Raw genomic sequence first — 22391 nt, 5'->3', positions numbered from 1 at the left:
AAACCAAAATAGGGCTAAGGTGAATTACTTGTCAGAGAAATAGCAGTTGGACCGAGGTTTCTTCCAACCGTGACCACCTCAATGTAGTCAAAACAAGAAGAGGGAGGAAGGGAGTCATCAAAGTGGCTCCGTCTAATAGCAACTAAAAGGAAAGGGTAAAATTGTGCTTAGAATCCCTGAGGGTCACCTCACAGGCTTTGGAGAGGCAATCTCCTCCTGCGTTCTGCGTCAGCCCAGTATTGTGTAGGCCGTATCCTGGGTGCCACAACAAAAGTGTTTTATTTTCCCAGTGTGAGGGACTGGGGACTCTCCACAGCAGAAATCCCAAACGGCACAGCAACTCTGAAGCTCACTGCAAGTCACCATGCCGAAGAAAAAAGGCAAAGGGTAATCTGCCTTCGCTTTTATTTTCTAGATTAACTTTGTACAGCTCTGAAGCTAATTTTAAAAGTTTTTCCTTTCCTACTCTTGCGTTTGCTTGTGTTCTCTGCACTCAAAATTATTTTTCACGAGGAAGCCTTGAGACCATCATTTTTTTAAAAAAAAGATTATTAGTGCGGGACAGGGCTATGAAGATGAAGTAGAATTGAACAAAAACACCACCCCTGCAAATGCTGAAACAAATACCTGGGAGTAGGTCGCATGTTGGTCAGCATCTGTATAGAGAAAATAAAACATGCTGACATTTGGGATATGATTCTTTGTCAGATTAGTTCTGCTGGAAAGAGTAGTATTATTAATTTTTCATATTTACTTGAAAGACTAACACTAATTTGTGTTGTTATTGTTAAAAAGATGATGTACTGTAGGAACATAGCATATGATATTGGGAAGGTCAAGTTATCCTACCAGTTTAAGTCACCTGTGCGGCCACATTATTATTCCACTGATCCTATGTCAAGCAACTAAACATCTTCTGTTGGCTCACTGCATCATAGTCATTTGATCCCATCATAGTAACAAATTTAAAGGTGGCATGATGCAAATTGCAATGACACAGTTGGCTGTTTTTCTGTAGTCTAATGGACAATGCTTTTTATTGTGTTAATTTAATGTATCATAATGGGGATAACATTTAATTTCGTTTTCTTTGGAAATTTGTTTCATGCCCTTTTATCTCACTAAGGTTTCCTCCCTTTGCCATGTATATTTCCTATATGAAAAACTGGAGAATTGCTCCTATTCCTTCATTGATGATATCATAGCCAATAATAGCTGTGAGCACTTGGATGAGGTTATTTAAGGCACTCAACCCAGGCTCCAGTGTGAGTTGATTCTATCAGGAAGGAAGGGGAATAATGTGGGGGGGGAGAAATAATTTAGAAAGATCATAATTGCTGGCCAAAGACAGTGTAACAGCTTATAGAGTGTACCATCAACCTTTTCCTTCCTGGTAAAATGTGCATGTAGGTGTTGGTCATGGGTTTAACTAGAATGCCCTCCATGATTAACTAGCTTGTCAAAATTCTGTGATTTAGGCTCACACATGAGGAATGTGAACTTGGATGGGGTATCAGAGGGTTGCACCTTGTATGAATACATCAGAGAGGAAGGAAAGAAACTAGCTAGAAAAAAAACCTCACTTATTTATGACATAAAACTCCATGGGCAGAATTTTGCTGTCAGCGAGCAGGGGATGGGACCCGCTAGCCGACGTGGGATGATGTCAGGCAGAACCCCCGACGTCATCCTGCCCCATTTAAATTTTCAGGAAGGCGCAGGTGCAGCAAAATCAGCTGCGGGCCTGCCGACCTGTCAATTAAAGGACCTGCCCGTCCAATCTTAAGGTTGGTGGGCAGGCCAACAGCCCCAGCGGCAAATAGAGAAAACATGAAACCTCATCCACAGGCAGAATGAGGTTTCATGCAGGGTGTTAAAAATTTTGATAAAGTTAATCTGTAAATTATGAACATGTTCCATCTCATGTGACATTGTCACATGAGGGGGGAATGTTAGGGAATTTTTTTTCTATTTTTAATATTGTTCAAAGTGGAAGCAACTCCCTGAGGCTGCACTTTGCCTCAGGGAGATATGCACTCTTTAGTGCGCATGCGCGAAAGAGTGCACTCTTTCTTTTAGGCAGTGTCCCCTGCCTGGTCAGGAAGCGCATAGCGCTTCCCACTGGACGTCAAGCTGGGCGGGCCTTAATTGGCCCGCTCACGTAAAACGGCGGTGCAGCCCGCTTCGCTGGCGGGGATCGGCTCCCTGCCCGCCCGACAGGCAGAAAATTCATTACTTCAAATGGGGCAGCCTTCATGCTATTAAAAAAAGCAAAATAATGCAGATGCTGGAAATCTAGATAAAAACAGAAAATGTTGGAAATATACAGCAGGTCAGTCAGTACTTGTAGGGAAAGAAACAGCTAACAGGCTGAATTTTTGTTCTGGGGTCAGGAGCCTGATATTGGGTGAATTTCTGGGTCCTGACCCTGGATTTTTTTTATCTTTAACCACCACCCTGTGGCCCAAAAATGAATCAAGCGTGTAAAAATGTAAACTTATACTCATCCTGGGAGAACTACCTCCAGCACCGACAAATCAGCAGACCCAATATCAGAGAGAGAGGATGCCTCAAGGTGGGAGCTCTTTTTAAATTTTTACATAAGGCCACTGTGGTCTTTGTGAAGGAACAGCCCCACCACAGGACAGCCAGCTGTGGCTGATGGCTGAGGGTGCAGGGAGGCGGGGATCACCGGCTGGATGGAGTGCTTTTACAAAAATGTTTGTTTATCTCTTAAGAAAAGGAAATAAAGATGAAAAGGGTGATCCAAAAATTGCCATGGAATCAGATGCAGAGAAGGCAATGGCAAATGCTGCTTTGTGGGAATCAAGACTGAATACACTTGAGAGGTCGCGAGTACAGTACCGTGACACAGCTCGAACACTTGCCAGGACCAATGAAACTTTAATGAACGATCGGTTTCAAGTGGAGAAGGACGCCATAGAAGTGATCTCATATTTAAAGAAACAGGACTTGGAGAAAGAGGCAATGGTAATAACTTGAATGTTTTCTTGAATTTTTTAAACTTAATTTTATTTAAAATCTTTAATCTTCTCCCCACCCCCATCACATTATCTGTGATGCCTGGCCATTTTGTCAGCTAAAAGGTTCTGTTTTTTGGCATACATTAAGGCTATTTGATAGGTGGGCACTGCAAGAGTAACCTGGAGTGATCCCTTATGGAATAGTCCCTATGAGGATAGGCCAAGCCATTGCTTAGTGCATATCATTGACGGCTTTGTCCAGATTGGGAACTTATTATGTGGAGAACTACAGGTGTTAACTGGCATGGTAACATTAAGTGGTTAAGTCACTGGAGCATCAAATGTTCAGCACTTGATCAACTAATAATTGTGTCATTTAATGCTTTCAAAGAACATTGGGTTTTACTGAAGTTCTCCTCTTGATCTAGTACCATAGTTATATTTTATTAAAAAGAACAAGAACTTTCAATATGACATCAACTCATAAGCAAAAATTTTTAAAAATTCTTTCATGGGATATGAGTGTTGCTGGTAAGGCCAACTTTTGTTGCCCATCCCCAATTGCCTTTGAGACTGTGAGCCACCTTCTTGAACCCCTGAAGTCTATCTGATGCAGGTACACTCAGTGCTATTAGGAAGGGAGTCCCAGGATTTTGATTCAGCGACAGTGAAGGAACAGCGGTATATTTCCAAGTCAGGATGGTATGTGGCTTGGATGATAACTTGCAGGTCGTGATGTTCCCATGTGTCTGCTACCATTGTCTTTCGAGGTGGCAGAGGTCTTGGGTTGGAAGATGCTGTTGAAGGAGCCTCGGTAAGTTGCTGCAGTGTATCTTATAGATGGTGTACACTGCTGTTGTTGTGTGTCAGTGGTGGAGAGAGTGAATGTTTAAGGTGGTGAGTGGGGTGCATATCAAGCCAGCTACTTTGTCCTGAACGTTGTCGAGCTTCTTGAGTGTTGTAGAAGCTGCACTCATCCAGGCAAGTGGAGAGTATTCCATCACACTCCTGACTTGTGCCTTGAAGATAATGGGCAGACTTTGGGTATCTGCATAAAGTTGACAGTTATAAGAAAAAATGTTCATGGAATTGATAGATAGGAAATCCCATTGGATAAATCAAGCCAGATAAACTGGGGCAAATAATTCTATATGATGAAGAATGTTTAGTGAGAAAATTGAGAGGGGAGATGGTGGCATAGTGTGTAATGTCTTTCGACAATCCAGAGGCCTAGGCTAATGTTCTGGAACTCAGGATTTAAACCTGGAATCCTGAGAAAGATAGGCATACATTTGAGAGGTGACGACATGCTCAAAGACTTTGGAAAGGAAAGAGAGGTTGGAGATGGGGTGTAGTTTTCAAGAATGTTGGTTCTTTGAGGAGAGTGGCGATGATGATAAGTTTAATGGTTAGGGGGGTGGGGGGGAGAGGGGGGCAGGGAGGGGGGATTAGTACCTGAGGAGGGAGAACTGTTAACAATATCAGTTAACATGGGAACCATGAAGAGAAGTTGGGTGGTCAGACTAGATGAGGTTGGAGAGGGCATGAAGAGAGATAGAAAGAAAACTAGAGAAATATGTGAAATGGACAAAAAGCAATCAAAAAGACTAATGGACTATGGACTTTTATCTCAAGAGAGCTGCAAATCATGCTTACATTGTACAGAGCCTTGGTCAGACCACATTTGGAATACTGTGTTCAATTCTGGGCACCACACCTCAGGGAGAACAAATTGACCTTGAAGGAGGTCAGTGCAGTTTCATCAGAATGATACTGGGGTTTAGAAGGTTAAATGATGAGAACAGGCTGCATAATTGTGGCTTGTATCCCCTTGAGTTTTATGATCAAGGTATTTACAATGTTAAAAGGATTTGATGGGGTAGAAGCAAAAAACTATTTTTTAACCAGTGGGTGAATTAAGAACAGGGAAGTCTTGTGGTGCAGTGTTAGCATCCCTATCTCTGGGCCAGAAGCTTGAGGTTCAAGTTCTACTTCAGGACTTGATGGCCATGGAAGGTGCATTCATAATGTGGCCAAACAGATTGATTATCAGCCTAAAAATCCTTCCAATACGCCTGATGGCAGGCGGTAAAGTTAAGAGGAGGAGAGTTTCCTGGTCAGCCACACTACAGAAGGCGATGGCAAACAACTGCACTACTTTGCCAAGCATAATCATGGATCAATCCAATGAAAGTACATGGTTGCCAACACCCTCATAGGGCATGGTGCCTGAAGGAGGAGGAGGAATCAAGAACAAAGGCACATAATCTTAAAATTAGGGATGAGGCTATACAGGAATGAAATCAGGATACATTTTTTTCACGCAAAGGCCAGAGTTAATCTGGAACTCTCTCCTTAAATAGGACAAATGAGGCTTTCAAAACTGGGAATTCATAGATTATCATAAGGTAAGGTTATCAAGGGATATGGGACAAAGGTAAGTAAATGGAGCTTAGGAGAATGACAGAGTAGGCTCCAAGGACTGAATAGTCTAGCCCTGTTCCTATGTTCCTAAATATTTTTTTACTTTGCTTTACTTTACTTTGATTAGTTCAAGTAATCTTGGAGGCATGATGGCTAAGGTGTTCGTAAATTAACATGGCAAATTCTGTGCCTTGCCATTTGGAAGAATGTGTCTGCAGGAAGGAAATGAAAATTGAAGACTTGTTGAAATTTGCCAGTGGTCTAAAATAGTTGAATTTTGTCAATGTGATTGAAAGATTTTTATATTTTACAGATCAGCAAACTGCAACAGCAAATAGTGGACCAAAAGCAACAAGCAATTGAGGACAATAAAAAAATGGTAAGTTTTCCAGTTACAGCAGTAATTACAGGGCTTGTTCAAGGAAAGCACTGGTTTTGGAGAATGGTAGCCAATTCTGGGTCCCACACTTTAGGAAGGATTTCAAGACTTGCGAGAGGGTGCAGAGGAGATTTACTAGAAAGGAGATTTACTAGAATAGATCAAGGGATGAGGGATTTGAGTTATGTGGAGAGACTAGAGAAGCTGGGGTCATTCCTCTTAGAGCAGAGAAGGCTGAGAAGATATTTGATAGAGGTATTCAAAGTCATGAATGGTTTTGATAAGGTAAGTAGGAGAAACTGTTTCCAGTCGTAGGAGGTTCAGTAACCAGAGGACACAGATTGGCAAAGGGATCAGAGGTGACAAGAGGAAACTTTTTTTAACACTGATTTATTGTGTTCTGGAATGCACTGTGAGAAAGGGTGGTGGAAGCATATGTAATAACAACACTCAAAAAATAACTGGATAAATATTCAAAGGGAAAAATTTAAAGAGCTATGGGAAAAGAGCAGGGGATTAATTGGATAGCTCTACGAGAGGGCCAGCACTGTCACAATGAGCCGAATGGTCTCCTTCTGTGCTGTATCATTCTCTGATTCAATTAAATCAATTTTTTGAGAGTAATAAAAGGAAGGGCACTGCACCTACATATGAAGTTGTGTTGATGTATTCTCACCAATCCCACATTATAAAACGAAGTTGTAATATTCTGATTAACAGAGGGGCTTTCTGGCACAAAATGCTAATGACAGTTTCAAGAAGCTGGAGGCAAAATGGCTTTGGATAACCCACCTGACAAATTTAACGATCTGCCCTGTCATCAGGACAAATGTCCAATATATACATATATATTTTTATTAATAAAATTGAAGCTCATGGAATAGGATGGTCATTGTTAGCTTGAAAAGAAAAAAAGACTTGAAAAAAGAAAAAGACTTGCATTTATGTATCGCTTTTCAAGACCACTGGATGTCGCAAAGCACTCCACAGCAAATAAAGTACTTTTGAAGTAATTGTTGTAATGTAGGAAACGACAGGATGGATAGAAAACAATGGTAAATGAGGAAAGTAAACAGTGCTATTCTCCAAGGGTCAGTGATAGGACTGTTGCTTGTTTGATATATATATAAATTACTTGGATATTGGGATACAGAGTAAAATTTCAAAATTTGCCTATGATATTAAACTCGGAGGTGTAGCAATGAAGATGATGGACGTGATAGAGGTGTATAAGATTATGACAGCTTTAGATAAGTGGACAAAGAAAGTTGTTCCCATTACTTGATTGTATAAGAACTAGGGGATATAGATTTTAGGTTTTGGGCAAGAGTTGCAGGGGGATCTGAGAAAGAACGTTTAACTCAGAGTGGTAATGACCTGGAACTCGATGCCGACAAGGGTGGTGGGAAGTGGAGACAATCGATGATTTCAAAAGGAAGTTAGATGGGCACTTGCAGGAAATAAACGTGCAAGGCTATGGGGACGGAGTGGGGGAATGGGAGTGACTGACAGATCAGCATGGTTTGATGGGCTGAATGACTTCTTTCTGTGCTGTAATGACTCTAATACTCCATCTGACACCTGGGATTTTCAGGTGAATATAATAGGATCCATTGTTATGTGGGAAAAAAACCCTACATTTAAAAGGAGTGCATCTGTGAAGACATCCACTGCAATAAGTGGATTAGCTTGCTCTCACATCGTCATCTTCCTACAGGTTGAAACCCACACCCAACAGATGGAACAACTGCAAAACAAAATGTGGCAAAAGACAAAAGAAATACAGCTGATCCAAGACGAACTGAACAGGGTCAAGGAGTTTAGGAAGAAACAAGTTTTCCTGGAAAATGAATTGGATGATGTGAGTCTGTTTAGATTTCCTTGTTTATTTATGTACATGTATATACTGAAGCAAGACCAGTAGTTAAATGTCAACCAGCCGCCACCTCTGTGTTGATACAATTGAAATTAATAATTCAATTAAAGTAAATTTAATTAAAGTAAAACTCTAAAAATAAAATAATTTAGACAGCTTGATAATTATTACCTTATAGGGTAAATTATATTCGTAGTAGAACCATTGTTCACGTTTGCCCTGCCCTATGCCATTTTTCTGCTAATGGTGACTGTGTAAGCTGTTCACAGGCCATTAACAATTGCCATTGGAATTCAAAAAGCATTTCGTTTATGTGAATTGATATGAGAAGTTTCAATTTGAAAGTTATAATATGAATGCAAATATTTTTGATTTCTTTTTGCTCGATTTAAATACTCCGTTTTTTTCCTGACATTTATTCCTTTTCTCTCTTCCCATCCACCAGCTGTGGCTAAAATGATATGCAGGAGATCTGCTCACTGCACAACTACCTCTCTTGCCGAATGCTCACAGATATTGTCAGTAACTCCCTTTTCCCTAATTCCAACCATCCACCCTTCAAGACTTCTGTTAACACCCACTCCTATACACTCAGGAGATTTTTTTTCAGCTTGTCTTTCTTTTAAGGTTCTCAGATGTGTCATGGACACCCAGCTCCATGCCCACTGCTCGCACTGAACCTTTTCAACCTTAGCAATAGAACCCAGATTTCACTGGCCATGTTAACCAACAGCATCCTCTATGACTGTTAAGCTCTCCCACTTTGTCCTCCTTCATTTCTTGAGTCATTCAAGCAGATTGAGCACCCGTCCACCTCCAACGGCTCTCCTCTGTAACACTGTTCTTGTTCAGTCGCACTCATACTAGTCCCAGAGCAGCAATCATACTTCTTGCAATAGCTTTTTCCACCCTTGCACTGTCACCTTGAGTGTTTCCATAGAGTTGGAGCAGACATAATAGCCGCATAGTATTTGTGTGCTTTAATTGATTATTGTTCTATTAGATATAGTAGGCATATAGTGAGAAGTAGACCAGTCAGCCCCTCGAGCCTCATCTTCATCCCCTCTTTAGATTGGACAAGCCTTCCATGATAATATATAGAGAATGGTACAATGACATTGTAAAGGTGTGGCAGGATTACAATGCAACAGAACATTTTGTTTAGTCATTCCTGGGACATGAACATCACTGACGAAGCCAGCATTTATTGCCCATTTCTAATTGCCCTTGAGAAGTATGAGTTGCCAACTACAGACAAGAGCAGGGTAAGGAGAGAAAATTGGAGGTGCTGGGAAAATTTGTTTGCTCTGGTTAAATAATAGTTTGTAGCTTTTGTTAAGTGTAAACTTTATTTCGGGCATTTAAAAAATCCCCGCAATCTTTTCCAACTAATTGCAGTTGCTTTTTATAATATTTCATTCATGTATTTTTTTCATTCGTTCATGTGATGTGGGCATCGCTGGCTAGGCCAGCATTTATTGCCCAACCCTGATTGCCCTTGAGAAGGTGGCGGTGTCCCGACTTCTTGAACTGTTGCAGTCCATGTGTTGTAGGAACACCCACAGTGCTATTAAAAAGGGAATTCTAGGATTTTGACCCAGCAACGGGGTTGAACTCTATGCTCCTGCTTTTCCATTCTAACTGAGCAATTTCAGGTGGAGGTATCAGAATACAGGTACAATACCCAAAATCCAACAGTCTGAAAACCAGAATTGTCTGGAAACTGGACATTTTGGTGGTAGAGAACTTTACTGTTTGAACCATTGCACACTGGTTTATGTCTGCTTGAAAATTGCTCGCCTAGACTTGAACAGGAGCAGCTATGCTAACAAGCTGCTAATTGACATGCTGGTTTATGTTTGCTTGAAAATTGCTTGCCCATACCTGAATAGGAGCAGCCGTGCTAATAAGCTGGTAATTGACATGCTATGGTACATTGGGGGCATCTTGAGGGTATCATCAACCATTACTGTTCACAAAAAAAAAAATCAATTTGAGTAAAGCAATTTAAGTAACCTAACATTATTGAAATGGCACGCTGATCTAGTGTCGGGGTCTGTATCAGTGTCGGGGCACTGTACAGGTTGGATGTCCAAAATTTGGGGAAATCCAAAATCCAGCACGGTCCCATTAACAAGGGTACTGGATTTTCGATGTCATACCTGTGTACATGTGCCTCAAGGGCTTTGCCCCACTTTCAGATAAACAGCTGTGGGAAGATGCTGAGTGAACAGTTGTTTCCCAGTAAGACTTTCATCTCTGTTGCACATTTCACAATCTCAGGATGGTCCAAAGAGCTTTACAGCTAATGCATTGCTTTTGAAATGTAGTCAATTTCGTAAGGTAGATAACACATCAGCCAATTTGTGCAACCAACTACCACAAACAGCAATGAGATAAATGACCAGATGATTAATTTTATTGATTGTGCTTGGGATAAATATTGACCAGGACACTGAGGAGAATTCCCGTTCTTCTTCAAAATAGTGCCTTGGGATCTGTTACGTCCACCTGAGAGGGCAGATGGAATCTCGGTGTAATGTCTCATCCAAAGTGTGCTGTCACTTGGAAATGATGCCGGATAAAGGGATGCAGATTTCATGGGTGATATAAGGGAGACAGACAATAAAAGAAATGTTTCCTCGTATTTCTTTTTCTTTTCTTCTCTCAGATAAAAGACATGATGGAAACAGCAAACAAAGAACATAAAGAATCACTGAGGCAACTGGAAAGCAAGTTTTTTGAAGAAAAGGTATGTGAACAGGAGCCAAGAAGCTACTTTGAAACTAATTTATTTGAGCCTTACATATATCTTGATGGGATTCAGTAAAGTGTTTACCAGTAAGGTACATAGTTGCTGGTAATAAATAGTGCTTGTGAAGCAATAGGATGTATACTTTTCCATTCTCTCCTTCCCTCGTGTCCTAGCATAGTGACTTCTGAGGCCAAAACAAAGACCAGAGTCTTCCAGATAGGACTTCAGGGCTAGGAGGGGAGATGGAGAGGGGAAGATCAACAGTGAGTCACGTTGCCTCTTTTAATAGATAATAAGATAATAAATTACACTTATAAGACACCTGGGTGTATAAGGCTGTTGGTTAGGAACAGTGCATGCTGCAAGCAGAATGTGAAACAAGGAGAAGAATATAAAATGTTTTAAAATTAAATAGAAAGATAAAACTTTAGCAACTTATCTATTCCTTTATGGGATTTTAAGCAAAGGTTATGGATGTGGAGGGGCTACTGAGCCTTGTAGTGCAAGGGAGCTGAAATAACACATGTACTGTTGAAACCGTTCCTTCACTGTGTGAAGATTTACAACAGATACTGGATAATGGAAACAAAATGAGAAAATGCTGAGAATATGCAGCAGGCCTGTCAGCATCTGAAAAGGCTGAGACAGGTTGAATTTCAGGGTTAGGTCCTTGTACCAGATTGGTCGATTAAAGGGTTTTGACCTGAAACGTTCATCTGTTTTTTCTCTTTTAAAATGCTGACACCCAATTGTGTATTTCTTGCATCTTCTGGTTGTGATACCAAGGATACTGGCTGTAGCTCTACTGATGAAGCCTCACACTTTTGGGCTCAACTGACTCGCTTAAAGTTGATGCTAACGGTTATTAAAGAAAAATGATCATACAGCCATGGAATATTACAGCACAGAAGCAGACCCATCCAATCTGTGACAGTGATTTTCTCCATATGAGCTTTCCTATTTATAATGGTCCTCTTTTTAAAGCAACTTTCTAATTGCCTTTTGAAAATGAATCACCCTGCTGCAAAAGTGGCAGAGAATTCTACATTCAAGGAAATTTAAGAGATTTCTTTATCACACTGCATCATAATTGTTTGTTAAAAAGCAACTAATGGCAAGCTTTAAGCTTAAATGAAGTGTCCATGTTTGTGATTTTTTTAAAAAACTTTTAGGTGCGACTGGAGAGGGAGGCTGAGCAGAGTCTAACTCAGCTGACTGAGCAGGCTCACACTGAAGCTATTATGTAAGTTTTTAACCAGTGCTCCCAGATCTTGGTAAATTTTCTGCGTGGATGAAGTTTTATTTAGTAAAAGCAATTAATGGTTATAATGGAATTTTGCTAAACAATCTGGATGTGACTAAATGCCTTAATGAGCCCGTGACATCATTTGAATAGCTTATGCATTTTAAGGCATCAATTTGGATTTTGGAAGCTCTGAAACTATCGAGAAAACAAAGGGGACACTGACCCCACTAATAAGGTGCTTTTGCTATTCTTATTCCTGGTACAAAGAAAGACTCGAACTTTAATAGCACCTTTCACCACTTTATAGCCAATTAAGTACTTCTGATACAGTCACTGTTGCAATGTAGGAATCATGGCAGCCAAAATGCATCAACAAAATCCCACAAACAGCAATGAGCTAATAAGCAGATAATCTGTTTTAAGGCTGAGAGATAAGTATTGGCCTGGTTAAGAGTGCCATTTTACATCCATTTGAAAGACCAGACAGGTTTAACATCACATCCAAAAGACGACACCTCCCATATCACTTCTGTGAAAGTTTGTTTTTTTGTGTAATCTTGAGTGAGCATCAGCCATTGCATGTAAGGTACTCAATTCTGTGCTGAAAAAATTAAGGCCTAGTGTTATATCCTCAGGGCAGGAAAGTTAGGGACAATTTACTTTGAGGTCCAATATCTAGTGATTAGTAATTTATTCCCTCCAAACATGACAACAAGAACCTCCTTTTCAGGCCTATTTTGTATTCACTTCTGGTTGACATTTTGGAGACAAAGGCAACTGGTTTTTCCATCATGTGAGGCATTATTGGCATTATTGTGTCCAGGACAGATGATGAATCATCACAAGCTAAATACAGCATTTTCCTTGTGTTGTAATACGTTGAAACACTACTGTCCAGCAATTGTTTCACAGCATTCTCCTAAACAACCTATTTGCAGAAGCTTATGCCAGTTTCTGTGCTGCAGGGTAGATCCTATTGAATTGTTAGAGGCCTTAATTTGTGTTAACTAAATATTGCTTCTGTTCAGCTCTAGCTCTGGATAAACATTTAACAAAGCTATTTTTGAAACAGAGACCATTTTTTTAAAGGTTGCTTGATAAAAAGGAATATGGTAAGGTATGGGCAATGAGCAGAAGAATTTGATCAGACTAGGTGTGTAGAAAGTCACCAGTACAAACTTGTTGGGCCTATTGCCTATGAACAGCAGTTCTAATTAGTTAGTTATTCAAATCCTGCTCCCTCATCCCACAGGAATCTTAGTGAAAGAACTCGTTGCGTCTTTAAAGAAAATATAAGGCTACATGAGATGGTGAAGATCTATAAGATAGATGAAGAACAAATGAAGAAGTCTCAGAAGATTTTAAAAGAGAAAAGCACACAGCTTGCGAGTGAAAAGGTATTGCATTCATTGAAGACTAAGTGAAGCATCTGCATTTTGTACAACTCAACTCTTAAGCAGAACCAAGGGGAACTTTACAAATTTAAAAAGCGGTCATAGCTGCAAGGTTGGAGATCTAGACTGAAATTAGGTGATTGAATTTGGTCCTGCAATGCTCTCCTCTATTATCTTAATTTTAGTCTCAATCAAAATACAAACACATATTGAAGGTAGGAATAGGATTTTTCACAGGTCTTCATTTTGAAGAGAAGCTAGTTTGGGGAAAGTGTATTCCCCACTGCATTGCTTCCTGGTGGTTTTGATCCAAGAATGGTATTTTTAAAAGCATTTGGTATTGCTGAATATTCATGCTTATTAATATGACAAATATTGGTGCTAGGGAGTGGAAAAATTTTCCAAGTTGATCTCTCAACATCCTTGTCAATTATTAGGAGTGTGGTTACCTGATCATACTTAGCACAAATTTTAAAAAGCCCCTTTATTGGAACTAAGCTATACAGACCAAAAGGCCTCTGCTTTTAATAGGACATTGGTAGGGGTACTGCAATTCGTTTCAGCACCTTTAAGCTTGACAGGTAGAAAGTCAGCAAGGGTTTATGCTTAGATCTATGTCAGTAACCATTGCTGGATCTCAATTAAAAACAGGACCAGGCTTGGTTCTGATGACCCCTGCCCCAACCCCACCACCAGCCAGTGAATTTGGCTGTTAGTGTTGCTGCCATGTTCTGGCATTGACAACATCTTCAGGAGAGTAGGTGTGAAAACAAATTAGAACAAAAATCCTGTTATCTTATTGGGACTGTTAAGGCACAGCAGATGGTAAATGCTGAGCTGCTCAAATCCCAGGGGACCCTTGAAACAGCTGCCAGAACAGCTTTGCAATTTGTATTTTTATTTTGAGACACGTGCCTTGAATTCAATACTAATAAGTCCACTGAGTCTGAGGTTTTTTACAAAACTAAATTAAACATTTATTAATAGAAGAAAAGATTTTAAGCAGTTACATGGGTTTACAATTGCTACTATAATAACTCCTAACTCCCTTAATTAATCTGAGTCCCAGTTACACCTCCGTTAAGGGCAACAGTAAAACAAAATAGATTTCAACAGACCCACTGCATTGCTTCACAATATCCTGGACAGTGATGTTCACAGTGAGTTTTCTTAGCTTTGGTTCCTGTAGACAGCAACTTGATACATACAGGCTGGAGGCTTTACACACTTGTTAGATTTTAGAATGCCTCCTCCCTTACACATAACCTCATCTCCTTTATACATGTTTCTCCTTTTTTTAATGTAAATTCTGTTGTTCCAATATGTCTTTGCAACTTTACTTTTTCCATAAAATAAATCTTTCATTGTACTCATATCATCAGTAATCTTTGGGAAAAATAAACACACTGTTTGGCTTAACTTCTTATGGCTAGGTGTAACACCTTACCATCTCTTTGAAATTCACTACTCTGGTTTATCTAAAAATGCAAATGTTCCTCACACCTCACATTCTAAGACTTCAGCCATATTTACGTATTTAGCATTTCAAACCTAGCTTCCCTTTTGATCACTCAAAAGCTCTCTAATTCTATTAAATCCACCCCACACCCAGATGCACACAGAAAAACTAATCCAAACCCCATTATTAACCAAATTTACAATAAATCACAATATTATGAAAATTATTATAGTTTCATGACAGGTTCTATAATTTTAGCAGTACAAAGTGACCTAATATGATAGCATCAAATAGAATCAGTGAATGGTTTTGTGCAAGGCCACTGGTTCTCACACTTCACAGAATGGATGGAATTGAGAAAAGTCCTAGAATCTAACATGATGAAAATATAATTTTACTTCTGGAGACACCATAAAGCAGGGTCCTGGCTTTACACACTGAGCTCGGTGGTGAAGCAAGCATTAAAGCATAAGGAACAAGGTGAGGAAAGGCCTTTGAATTATGCAAGCTCAACGTTTCCCTGAATTTACCATGACAGCGTAACATTTTAAATATTCCAAACTTTTTCCTATTAGTATCCTATACATTCCATACATACATTTAACACTGTAGGAATAAAAATATTTTTCCTAATATCTGTTTTAAAATATTTCTTATTTAAAGTTGTATCACCATGGCTACACTTCCTGGCTGAATTTCAAGCAACCTTTTGAAAGCTATTTTGTCTACCATTTAATATTTTGTCTACCTCAATAAAGTCACCCTGACCTGAATTCTTTCCATACTGTTGAGCTTAAATTTCTCTAATTTTACCTCAATTTTTTGCCTTTACTGTTGTGTCCTCTCTAGTGCTTACATGTTTCTATATATATATGTTTTTATAAGGGTCACAATCAATTGACATTAAAATAACTTGTTTCTTATTCCAGGAAACTAATGAGCTATTAGTGAAAGAAAAAGTGTCAAACTCGATGCAGCAGAGAAAAATGATCAACGAGCTTAAAAAGAAAGTGGAGAACCTGGAGAAAGCGCTGGGACACATGGCATCTGAGTTTGAGGCAGAAAAGCAGGAGATCAAACGAGAAACTAAAATTAAAATGGCAACTGACAAGGTAGAGATTGCAAGGCTGCAAGCAGTGATTAAGTTGAAAGACAGAGAGATGAACCGGGTGAAGAAGCTTGCTAAAAACATCCTGGACCAGCGCACTGAAGTGGAACTGTTTTTTCTGCAAGCCTTAGATGAAGTGAGGCAGCAGATCTTCCATAGTCGGGCTCACTACAAGCAGGCGGCCCAAATTGCATACCAGAAATTAATGCTGAAGGCAAGTACTGGCAAGGAGGATTATCCCAAAATTAGGACCTTTAACAAAAGCGAGCATAGCACAAACTGTGTGTACCAAGATATGGAATACGCCGATAAGTGGTATGTCAATTTCTTAATCTTATTTTACTTTGCGTGATGCCACATAGACTGTAACAAAGCTGTCATATAGTGGAAACATGTACTTGCAATTCCCAAACTTGTCCAGATTCAGAAAATGCACGTCCTTCATAATGTGTGAATTGGCCAATGAATTCAGGGGTTAAGAGATACGGTGTGAGTTATAAATCTACAAAACTTGCTTGTTAATTTACATTGCTGTGTCGTTTGCTTCTTACAAACAGCATCTTGCCCTCAACCTCTTTTTATTCCTAAATAAAACTACATGATTTTTTTTAAGCACTCAGATTGGAAAAGTGAATATCTCTGACTTAACTTGGGAGCAGAAAGAAAAAGTCCTGCGTCTACTGTTTGCGAAGATGAATGGATTGAAAACAAACAGGTATGTTGAATTGAAAGGTGAGACTTTGATCATGAACTCCAGAACATCAGATTCAGCTATAATGCTCAGAAAAGGTGGCCTGTATGTTAACATCATATTTTGTACTATAGCCAATGCCACAGTCCTCTGAATATTCCACTTCAAATTGTACCTGCCTTCACTTCCCCTGTCTATTTCATTTTCCTAATACAGCCCACTCTTTAAAAGTTATGTATTCAAATTATCTGAATTCCATGTTTTAGCACTAAAATTCCCAATTTGCTATTTTCATGGTGCTTAATTGAACTATTGGATAATTAAAATTCTCACTGTAAAAAAACCTTTGAATTATCAGGCATAGACTCTGCATATTCATTAAGGTCCATTCTTTATATATTGACAATATGTCCTGAAGTTTATGTCCTCATAATCGGTCAAATGTTGACGAGGTCTACGCATATATGTAGCCAGGCCTGGACAATATCCAGGCTTGTCTGTTAAGTGGCAAATAATACTGAGCAACACACAAGTGCCAGGCAATTATCACCTCCAAACAGGACAGAACCTCTTGAGTGGGCATGACTGTTACCAAGTCCCACTCCATCAACATTTTGTACAAATTTATTGCACATAAACGCTGTGGCAGCTACAGCAGGTCAGATGTGTATTTTGTGGCAAGTAGCTCGCCTGACTCCCCAAAATCCTTTCCACCATCTATGAAGGTACAAATCAGGTGTGTGTTGGAACATGCTTCAATGATCTGAAAAGGTACAGCTGTAACAATATCCAACACCTTCCAGAACAAAGCAATCTTTTTTTTGTTTTCTTGGGTGGTAAGTGCTACAGTCAAGGCCAGCATTTATTGCCCATCTAAATTGAAAGTTTGTATAAAATTTGGGTATATTTTCTGACAGGTGACATTGTTGGTTGCTATTGGGAAATTTACTGTTCCCAAACAGTAACCTCATTGTAATACCTTATTAAAGTTGTAATAATGTGTTGACATACATAATGCCCTTATGTCCAGCTATAGGATTAGGTGGCCATTACTTTGTAAAAAGAGGGGAAGCTAACATTTATAGTTGGGTCACCAGCTCCATGTCACTGGATACTGAAGGGTAATGGATACAAAAATAAACAAATAGAATTTCCTCACATCTGCCTAAAATGCTGCTCTCTAGTGAGGTCAAATCTATTATTGCACAGAAATTAAGATTTTATTACTTCACTCTTCCATTTTTGCCAACAAATCACACGTTCTTTCAAAGACAAGGGCCTGGATTTTCAATCCCAGGTCAGCTGTGCAGTGTTGGGACCTTTCTTTCCCGATTTGGGGGAAAAAAAGGCCCAAACGTTGGAATTTTCATTCAGGGGGTAGGATGGCTTAGAAGTTGTACCCTTATCTGCCAATGTCAACCCTGGACCCCCACCCCACCCAAATATATTGCATGTCAATCCTATGCTCTGTACCCATCCCCATGGACCCCCACACCCTCCATGTCAAACTATGCCCTTGTACCCAATCCCATACTCTGTCAAACCTATGCCCCTTTGCCCCTGTACCCATTACAAGCAGTTTTTAGCATTCCAGGTGTGTTTTTTTTTTAAGTTTAAAGGTCAAGTTCTTAAAATGTCCTTATGGTTCCCTTTGACAGATCCTCTCGTTTTGACGGTTGATTTTGACAGGTCTGTTGACCATTCCAAAAGCTTGACAGTAATGAGTTTGTACACTTCTTACACACATTTTTGCCTACTTTTAACACTCCCAGAGGGCACCTTACCTCTCTGAAAGGTGTCCTAGATCCAAAGGCGTACCTTACTTCACCTCTTTAAGGGGATACCCTGGCTATCCAAACAAATCCATCAAGTTCAGTTCAACTCTTATCTGGTGTAATCTGCACGTGATGTTTCACACTCCTGACCTACTAAAATCCCACTTCAGTGGAGGCAGCTAATGAGTATGCATGAACCCCAACCCGACTTCAGTCCCACCCCTGCAAAAATAGGAAGTGGCATGTTCTGATAAACAATTTTACATTTGCTTTGTGGAGTGCCTGCTTATTTAATAGGATAGAATTCAATGTTCTGCAGATAACAAGCCTGTAAATCATTTTGAATTTCTCATTTACTTGTAGTCCAAAGAGGAAACAACTTGCTGAGAATGTAGAGTCTACAAAGGAACCAGAAAAAGCAAGGTAAGGATCAGACCCTGAAAGATAACAAGTGCATTACAAACCAAATGGTTTAATTTTATTCTCCAACAGCCATGTGGAAAATGTGATTTAATTCTATATTGCCATGAGCATTCAACTTAAGAGTTGCCACACATTATGGTGGAATACAGGGTCACAAATGTTTGAGGATACCCACACATAGGAGATGCATTTTTCCATCTTTCACCTACCAGATGGCTTATCATTACCAGAGGGTGAACACTGACACAATGAAAATGGTTGTATTATCCTGAAGGTTTGGTACATTACTGAGGTTTTTTTGGGGGGAAGGGGGGGAGTTGGTAGGTGGTAGGGAAGCCTCTAATTTTGAAATACAAAGTATTTCCTCCTTTTTTTGTTTACCCAAGATGCAGGGCATTTGCTGTTGAAAGCGTACAGCTTCGAAACTACTACAGCATGGGGGGAGTGGGAACAGGAAAAAAACTGCCCCTCTGATTTGATCCTCACTTTTACCTTCTTTGGGAAGCACAAATGAAGCTGGCAATCGGGTATAGTACAAGTAATGGCAGGAACAAACCTAGAATTCCACCAATCCCCATCCATGCTCCAACATTTACTGGAGGAGAAATTTTGAAAACTGAAAATCAAAGAACTGATCAGCATATAAAAACAGAAAATACAGAAGCTGCACAGTTGGCCAATAAACATCCACAAGAAAAACATTTGACAACTGTCACAGTGGGGCCCTTTATCAGATGCACTGAATAATCCATTAATCCCCACATTTTTCTTCTAATGCAGTATCAGGGAATAGTTAGTGTTGTGATAATGTACAATTTAAAAATTTTTCACAAATTAGGGTAAATGTTGTTCCCTACTGACTAGCCCACTTCAATTATTTTCGTTTGTATATTACACTGGGGAATTGGCTTCAAGGTGGGAGTGAATCACAACACATTGAAGGTGAACCAACACTTCCCACTGTAATGGAAGCATCATAGGTAGCCAGTATAGTACTTATCTAAATTAAGAAAATTCCTACCATTTCTTAACTCTTCCTGCAACACCTCAGTGATTCAACCAAAGACATTAATACCTGGGTAGCAGATGAGGGTTGATCTCTGCTCAGTGCCACCATTGAGTTTGGAAGTTCAGCATACAACAATAATTGCTTTCACAAATCAAAGTAATACATTAATGGAGATCATTATACCACATTGAGTCCTATATCATATTAATTTTGAGAAATAAATGAACAGATTCTAGGCAGGGAAGTTGAGCAGAAAAGAAGCAATTTTAGAAAGTTGAGATCTGTACAATTTTAATGGCTTATTTTTGTTTCAACATAGTTTTGAGTTTGTCTGTCTCAGTTCAAAAGTCTGACTTAAACATTATTTCCTTCACAGCACTCAAGATGAGAACTACAATCCTACTTTTATCACCCAGGCTCCTGTTGAGCCCGAATTAAGCCATGTCAGCAGCTTATCAGGTCATCAGCTGACTAAAGAAGTTATATTACCAGATATAATGTCAAAATAAAAGAACCAGCAACAGCTTTATTACATTGGTATCCCAAAATATATGCATCAGAAAAACCATGAAATTAAAAATGCAATTTAAAATGTGCATAAAATCTTCTTTCCTGTTTTTAAAAAAATTGTTTATGGCTCAAATGTTAGTGTTTCAAAAAACATGTAACTTAAGACATATGTTGGAGAACTGATGTACAATTGCAGGAGTGTGCTGAAGCGTTGATTTGATCACAGAGAAACCAAGTAGACTTCTGGTGGACATCCTGAAGGGTGTGGAGAAACTTGGGGGGGGGGGGGGTGTGCACAGTGTGGTCTCCAACAGGTTTTTAACAAAAGACACTGAGCAACCTTTTCACATATATTTATTCTTGGGATGTGGGCATTGCTGGCAAGGCCAGCATTTATTGCCCATCCTCAATTTCCCTCAAGGTGGTAGTAAGCCACTGCAGTCCACAGTGCTGTTAGGGAAGAAGTTCCAAGGTTTTGACCCAGAAAGAGTGAAGGAATGGTAATATATTTCCAAGTCAAGATGGTGAGTGATTTGGAGGGGAAATTCCAGATGGTGGGTTCCCATCTTTTCGCTGCCCTTGTCCTCATAAATGGTGATGGTCGTGGGTTTGGAAGGTGCTGTTTTAAGAGCCTTGGTGAATTCCTGTAATGCATTTGTAGATGGTACACATTGCTGCTACTGTGTGTCAGTGGTGGAGGGAGTGAGCATTTGTGGATGTGGTGCCAATCTAGCAGGCTGCTGCGTCCCGACGGTATCAAGCTTCGAGTGTTAAGGAAGCTGCACTCTTCCAGACAAATGGGGAGTATTCCGTCACACTTATGACTTGTAGATGGTGGACAGGCTTTGGAGAATCAGGAGGGGAGTTAGTCGTTGCACTGCCCCGAGGAATTCTTGCAGTGATGTCCCGGAGCTGAGATGACTGATCTCCAACAACCACAACCATCTTCCTTTGTGCTAGGTATGACTCCAACCAGTGGAGAATTTTCCCCGATTCCCTTTGACTCCGGTCTTGCTAGGTAGGGCTCCTTGATGCTTGAGTGTCAAATGTAGCCCTGATGTCAAGGGTAGTCACACTTAGCTCACCTCTGGAGTTCAGCTCTTTTGTCCATGTTTGAACCAAGACTATATTGAGGTCAGGAGCTGAGTGGCCCTGGCAGAACCCAAACTGGGTGTCAGTGAGCAATTCATTAAAATGTATGGAAGGATTAAATATAACATACATGGTTTCTTAAGACTGTTTTCTGTATCACCATAAAACAATATCACGAGAATACCATCACCTCTAAGTCACACATCATCCTGACTTGAAATGTACACTGTTGTTCTTCCATTGTCATATTCAAGTAGGAAATTTCAGGATTTTAATCTTAACACTATTGTTGAAAAACCATAAGGACTGTAGCAGCTCAAGCTGGTTCATTCATTTAGGGAAACTAAGGACAGGGAATAAATTTAGATTTGCCAACATTTCCCACATCTAGAGAATAAATAAAAACATTCTGCCACTTCTGAGTTTTCCTGCACAAGAAGTGCTATATCAGTAAAAATTCTTCTTGCTAATCATGCAGTGATTTACTCATCACCTGAGTCCCCAAAGCCTTTCCACCATCTACAAAGGGGAAAATCAGTGTGGTGGAATATTCTCTACTTGCCTGATTAAGTGCACCTCCATCACAAGAAGCTTGCTTGATTGGCACCCTTTGCACCACCATAGACCAACTTCACTCCAGGTACACCATAGCTACAGTGTGCATCATCCCCAAAATACACTGCAGCAACTCACCAAGGCTTCTTTGACATTACCTTCTAAACCTGCAGCTACTATCACCTAGAATAACAAAGGCAGCAGGCACGAGAATATCATCTCTTCCAAGTGATACACTATACCGATTTGGAAATATATTGCTGTTCCTACATTATCACAGGGCCTAAATCCTGAAACTCTCCACTTACTTCTCATGAACCAAAGTAATTCACGCAGGTACCAAGCTCAATCGAGTGGCTGACCAACATGTTCAAGGGCGATTAGGGATGAGAAAGAAATGCTGGCCTTGTAAAAGGTTACTAATTTATATTTATTTACTAATGTTAAAACCGTTCTTGAACCCAAGAGTTAGGATCTTAGCCTATCACCAACAAGCACCTATAATAATGGCATGACCAAGATTGGAAACTTGCAGGGTTAAAAAAAAACCTGTTCTCTTGAAGCACAAGATGTCAACCACCTGCAGTTTTTAATCTTTTACTCAAAACATAGAACTATTTGTGGCAAATCATGTTTATCACCTGATGAGCATTTTGGCTGTTTTTAAGAGACTGCATACACACATATTGCCCTTTGCTTGAACTTGCTGTT

General features: G+C 39.8%; 1 protein-coding gene across 5 annotated transcripts; it reads left to right on the top strand.

Moving 5' to 3' along the window:
• The first annotated feature begins 42 nt into the window (after positions 1-42).
• Positions 43-20119, top strand: LOC121292836 (basal body-orientation factor 1-like). Of its 5 annotated transcripts, none has more exons than XM_041215297.1 (11): positions 43-387; positions 2739-2991; positions 5722-5787; positions 7505-7648; positions 10335-10415; positions 11591-11661; positions 12917-13061; positions 15447-15940; positions 16239-16340; positions 18455-18514; positions 19900-20119. In XM_041215297.1, exons 1-11 carry the CDS (start codon positions 365-367, stop codon positions 20030-20032), a joined length of 1572 nt encoding a protein of 523 aa, XP_041071231.1. In that variant the 5' UTR covers positions 43-364; the 3' UTR covers positions 20033-20119. The 5 variants fall into 5 exon arrangements, with proteins under 5 accessions (XP_041071231.1, XP_041071236.1, XP_041071232.1 ...); XM_041215302.1 differs by lacking the exon at positions 43-387 and adding an exon at positions 2117-2332 and having other exon boundaries at positions 2744-2991; XM_041215298.1 differs by lacking the exon at positions 43-387 and adding an exon at positions 2118-2332.
• The last annotated feature ends 2272 nt before the right edge of the window (positions 20120-22391 follow it).

The sequence above is a fragment of the Carcharodon carcharias genome, chromosome 20 (assembly GCF_017639515.1).
Source record: "Carcharodon carcharias isolate sCarCar2 chromosome 20, sCarCar2.pri, whole genome shotgun sequence".
Taxonomy (NCBI): Eukaryota; Metazoa; Chordata; class Chondrichthyes; order Lamniformes; family Lamnidae; genus Carcharodon; species Carcharodon carcharias.
This window is presented reverse-complemented; position numbering and strand designations above follow the sequence as displayed.